Raw genomic sequence first — 6008 nt, forward strand, 5'->3', positions numbered from 1 at the left:
TTGGTTTGGTCGCTTGTCCCATTGTGCGGGAGAGCGGCGTTCGGCTGGTCGCTCGCTCGGTGTTTTGGATAGTGCATACGGGAGAGATGGAATGAGAGGAGATGAACAGTCTGCATTTGCGAACGACGAGGAACGCACGCCGCCGATCTGACGCCGTATTCCTAACACACACACGCCTGTATATAGAAGGTTAAATTAAATATTGAATTTATTCGTTTTGTGTTTGATCTTGCCTGGGAACCCCTCTTACAATGACCTCTTGCTAATAATACAAGGGGACACAACTATTCATGGTGGCCCATGAGGGGAACCTGCAAGTTAAAACGTTAAAGTTGGCAATTTGGTGTGTAAATAGATTTCGTTAGATCGCGGCCGCTACGTTAAGTTTGCAAGTCGGCTCGGCGAATTTCCTGAAAAGAGGAAAGCGATACATAGGCGCAACAACGGCGGTTTTCGGAATTGTCGAGACGATTTCTTCTGCGCTTGTTCCCGGCCTCTCGAAACACGGGAGAGGAAACGACGATACATAGACGCCGCAGCTGCAGGTCACGGAACTTTCGAGACGTTTCTTTTTGGTTTTTCGCTGCTTCTGGAGGGTGGAATCTTGTGTGTAAACGGAGTAAGTGGACAAGTTGCGTGCGAGACAAGAATTTACCGAATTTTTAAATTACATGATTTTGGGTTGGTGAGTTGCGCTAAGTTTGTTTTACGTTCGGCGGCGTAAAATACTTGATTTGAAGGCTCCAGACTTTGGAGCAGTTAGCAAATTTGCAGGCAAATCGTTACCAATCTCTCAAATCGGTCTTGCAGAATTTTAAGAAGGATTCGCCATCCAGGAAAACAAGAATTTATCTAAAGAAGGGTCTGGAACAAGTGGAAGAAATTAGGAACGCGTTTCGGGAGACGGATTCCGTGATCGTGAATCTAGAAGGGTTTGCGGGCTCAAGCTATGCCAAGAAAAATTTCCTATCGGAATTTGAAGAGCGCTATATGAACGCCTATTGCGCCATCGCGGAGGACTTGGACAAACTTGGATCCGAGATTCCGGCACCGCCGCCCCCAACAGGTGGGGGCGCCGACCCGGAAGTGCGACTGAACATGCCACAGATGACAGTTAACAAGTTCTCCGGTGAGTGTGTGAGCTGGCCAGGATATTATGACGCCTTCATGAGCCTCATACACAACAACAACAATTTGAGTAATGTTCAACGGTTACACTTTCTCAAAGAGGCGTTGCCACTAGGGCGCGATAATGACATCCGAGAAATGCAGTTCATGGAGTCAAACTACGTCGTGGCGTGGGGAATGATGATTAAAAGGTATAATAATCCTCGTCTCGTCTTTTCTCACCACATGAACGCTATCTACGCTTTGCCCAGGTTGCAAAGAGATAGTACAGAATTAATAAGATCAATGTTAAGCACGGTCAATGTTTTCCTGGCTGCATTCCGCCGCGTTCAAGCCTTGGACGGGGAATCGCAGCACTGTTTGGCGCATTACGTAGCATCGAAGCTGCCCAAGGAGACCCATAACGCTTGGGAGCATCATCAAGGAAGCGGCGCCGCCGTTCCGACCTACAAGGAATTGGAATCATTTTTGAATGATCGGCTGATCATAATGGATGCGATTGAGAACCGAAGCTCGTCGTACGACTCCAATATTGGCCCAGGATCCACCGACCCGAGCAAACGAGTGCGAGTGCATAATGCACAGGAGCGCTTAGGACGGGCGAATAGCGCCTGCTACCACTGTGGGGGCGACCATATTCTGCGTCGTTGCACAGCCTTTCTGGCCTTGGACTGCTATCAGAGAAAGGATATAGTGAGCAGAGCGAAATTATGTATTAATTGTTTGAGCAAGTCACATGCGCTGCCGCGCTGCACCAGCAACAAGAGCTGCCAAGTATGTGGGCAGCGCCATCACACCCTGTTGCACTTCCCAGTAATGGCTCAGCCGGTCCGGCCTTCAACCCCGCATCTTAGTGCACCCACAGCCACGGAGAACATATATCCGCAGCAGCGGTCAAGTTCGAGTCAAAACCCAAGCGCATCTTACAGATGCCATTCGGCAACGTCGCCGAATGTTTCTTCGAGGAGCGTACTTCTCGCCACTGCTCGTATCACCGTGCGAAATCCGGTCAACGGGCTGCAAGCCATCATTAATGCTCTCATTGATCAAGGATCTGAGGCAACTATAGTATCTGAGCACGTCGTACAGTCCCTGCATCTGACGCGGGCCAGTACCCGAGCGTCCATTTTTGGGGTCGGCCCCGGGTTGGTTGTCGTCGACGCCCAATATCCAGCGGATTTTATGGAGGGCGGCGGATGGATCGATCCACGTTTATGCATTGTCGACGCTAACGTTCGGAACGGCTTCTGCGCCCTTCACGGCCATCAGGGTCATTCAACAGCTAGCGAAGGATGAACGGCGTTCATTTCCTAAAGCGGAAGAGGTGTTGATGCATGAGATATACGTGGACGACATTCTTTCCGGAGGACATTCGATAGAAGAGACGGAAGACAAGAGGACCCAAGGTGGCGGGGGCGATAAAATCCGCACGCATGGAGTTGCGGAAATGGTCCAGCAATGAAGCGAGTATCCTGCTCTCTATTCCGTTGGATCATCAGTGCAGTCAGACACCATTAAACTGGGACACCACGGATCCTATCAAGGCGCTAGGAATGTATTGGCTTCCAAATAAGGACTGTTTCAAATTTCGGATCAATTTTGAGATACCGGATAGCCTAACCAAAAGGATGATTCTATTGAGCATAGCAAAGCTGTTTGACCCGCTGGGACTCATCGCGTCGGTCATCATCTCGGGGAAGTTAATACTGAAGGACGTAACTATGGCGAAGAAAACAAATGCAGACGGAACCATGGCAACTCTGGATTGGGACGACGAGGTTCCTAATGCGCTTGCGGAACGGTGGCAAGCGTTTCGGGACGGCTTGCTAAGGATCGGCGATATTAGTATACAGCGGTGGATTCATTAGTTTCGGCTCAGCTTCACGCGTTTTGTGACGGGTCGTCGACATCCTATGCAGCTGCGACTTACTTAAGGCTCCAGCATCAAGATGGGAAAACGTGCTACGCCTCTTTGTTGGCCGCAAAGTCAAAGGTTACTCTTACCAAACCCTTGACCATACCTAGGACGAAGCTGAGTGGTGCCGTCAAGTTGGTGAAATGGTTAACCGCGGCCAGGTGGAAAGATGACTTCCCAATCCAGACCTTTTACTGGACGGATGCTACAATTCTTCTGCATTGGCTACACGGGGACGTCAATAGATGGAAGACTTTAGTCGCTAACAGGGTCGCCTTTATTCTGGATCATTCTACGCCATCACAATGAGGCCATGTAGGGACTAGCGGGACCCAGGAGACTGTGCGACAAGAGGGCTATCTCCGGGTGAGCTAGCGGGCTATAGCTTGTGGTGGCGAGGCCCGGAGTGGCTTACACGCTGTCATGGTGACTGGCCCTCGACGGAGGTCGGTCAGGCCGACATGAATGATGCCGCCTTAGAGGCGAAGACGGATAAAGTTCGCGTTCACCACACAGTCCCGCTGCCATCGTTGATTGAGAGATTTTCGAGTTTCACCCAGGCCGTGAGAGTCGTAGCGTACGTATTTCGGTTCAAGTCCAATATTGCCGGGGAAAGGGGAGAGGTGCACCGGTCCCCTAGGCATCGAAGAGCTCGACCATGCTCTATTCGCTATCGTGCGCATCGTCCAAGGGGAGTCTTTGGCGTCGGAGCTGACCGCAGTAAAAAATTCTAAGCGGCTGCCCTCCAGAAGTAAGCTCTCGAGCTTGTCACCGATCTTAGTAGAGGGCATACTGCGAGTAAGGGGGCGATTGCGCCATTCTGGTCTGTCGCACGAGCGTCGCCATCCAATTATCATTCCAAGCTCTCATCATTTTACACAACTAGTAATACGCTATTCGCATATCTTGACTCTGCACGGAGGTGCGCAGCTTACTCTGGCGCACACTCGCCAACGGTTCTGGATACTGACAGGAAGGCAGGCGGTGCGATCTATTGTACGGAAATGTGTGAAGTGCTTCGGGCCCGGCCAATCACTTCGGCACAGCTTATGGGAGATTTGCCGATACACAGAGTGAACCCCCCTAGTCGGCCATTCCTGGCGACTGGAGTTGATTACACAGGCGCTATAGATCTGAAGGCAGCGCGGTTGCGAGGAACTGCCGTTTACAAGGGATACATCGCCGTTTTCATTTGCCTTGCAACAAAGGCAGTGCATCTAGAAGCGGTAACAGGTCTCACCACGGAGCATTTTCTTCGAGCTCTGGGAAGGTTTACCGGTCGGCGAGGGATCGTTCAACATCTCTACAGTGACAACGGAACCAACTTTGTCGGCGCGGATAATCTGATGAAGGCATTCTGCGGTAAGCTTCAGGAGGACTATGAAGCAGCTCATAGCCCCCAAGCTCGCTTCGCAGCGGACCACCTGGCACTTTAATCCTCCGCAGTCGCCCAATTTTGGCGGGCTGTGGGAGGCTAATGTGAAGGCGGTTAAACATCATCTCAAGAGGGTCATTGGGGATCGAAGGCTCACCTATGAGGAGTTGTCAACGGTGCTCATAAGCATAGAGACGTGCCTCAACTCCCGACCGCTCTGCCCTCTCACAGCTGATGCAGATGATCTCGAGGTGTTCACACCGGCGCATTTTTTGATTGGAGACTCCATGCTGGCGCCTCCGGAATATCGACCTCAGTCCAAGTCCTTCGTGGAGCAGTTTCTAGTCCAGCAATCGATGATAAGGCATTTCTGGAAGGCTTGGAGTCGAGACTGGCTAGCCAATCTGCAGCAGAGACCCAAGTGGTGTCAGGAGACAGAGGGCATTCAGCTCCACGACCTTGTCATCATCAAGGATGACCGATTTCCGCCGTCGCAATGGCTACTGGGGCGCGTCGTGGAGTTGCACCCAGGGACTGACGCGTTAGTCCGGGTTGTAACGCTTAAAACCAAGCAAGGGCATTTAAAACGGTCAGTGTCAAAACTTTGTCCGCTGCCGATACGTTCTTAGAGCTCTCACTTTGCGCACCTCAACCATAATGAATTGTTTCTTGCGCACGTTTCTTGTCTCATTTCTCCATACTAGATTCTACCCCGCCTACCACCGTGCAGGATCTGGACAAGTGAAGATGTTTCATGCTTAGTCTAGCATTGGCTGGCGGCATGTTTGGTTTGGTCGCTTGTCCCATTGTGCGGGAGAGCGGCGTTCGGCTGGTCGCTCGCTCGGTGTTGGATAGTGCATACGAGAGAGATGGAATGAGAGGAGATGAACAGTCTGCATTTGCGAACGACGAGGAACGCACGCCGCCGATCTAACGCCGTATTATTAACACACACACGCCTGTATATAGAGTCTTAAATTAAATATTGAATTTATTCGTTTTGTGTTTGATCTTGCCTGGGAACCCCTCTTACAATGACCTCTTGCTAATAATACAAGGGGACACAACTATTCATGGTGGCCCATGAGGGGAACCTGCAAGTTAAAACGTTAAAGTTGGCAATTTGGTGTGTAAATAGATTTCGTTAGATCGCGGCCGCGTTAAGTTTGCAAGTCGGCTCGGCGAATTTCCTGAAAAGAGGAAAGCGATACATAGGCGCAACAACGGCGGTTTTCGGAATTGTCGAGACGATTTTCTTCTGCGCTTGTTCCCGGCTTCTCGAAACACGGGAGAGGAAACGACGATACATAGGAGACGCCGCAGCTGCAGGTCCCGGAACTTTCGAGACGTTTCTTTTTGGTTTTTCGCTGCTTCTGGAGGGTGGAATCTTGTGTGTAAACGGAGTAAGTGGACAAGTTGCGTGCGAGACAAGAATTTACCGAATTTTTAAATTACATGATTTTGGGTTGGTGAGTTGCGCTAAGTTTGTTTTACGTTCGGCAGCATGAAATCTGATTCGGAGGCTCCGACTTTGGAGCAGTTAGCAAATTTGCAGGCAAATCGTTACCAATCTCTCAAATCGGTCTTGCA

The 6008-nt window shown here is 50.6% G+C and overlaps 2 protein-coding genes across 2 annotated transcripts; both read left to right on the top strand.

Moving 5' to 3' along the window:
• Positions 1-810: 810 nt before the first annotated feature.
• Positions 811-2424, top strand: LOC147644728 (uncharacterized; the record flags this gene model as incomplete). Its single annotated transcript, XM_086841205.1, has 1 exon — positions 811-2424. A coding segment is annotated over one exon (1614 nt), but the record flags the coding sequence as incomplete, so codon positions are not given.
• A 1999-nt stretch (positions 2425-4423) lies between these two features.
• On the top strand, positions 4424-5352 carry LOC147644729 (uncharacterized). The gene is made up of 2 exons (XM_086841206.1): positions 4424-4959; positions 5181-5352. Exons 1-2 carry the CDS (start codon positions 4424-4426, stop codon positions 5350-5352), a joined length of 708 nt encoding a protein of 235 aa, XP_086697332.1.
• Positions 5353-6008: the final 656 nt, after the last annotated feature.

This window comes from Drosophila serrata, unplaced genomic scaffold (genome assembly GCF_035046125.1).
Source record: "Drosophila serrata isolate PLE 108 unplaced genomic scaffold, ASM3504612v1 contig_111, whole genome shotgun sequence".
NCBI lineage: Eukaryota > Metazoa > Arthropoda > Insecta > Diptera > Drosophilidae > Drosophila > Drosophila serrata.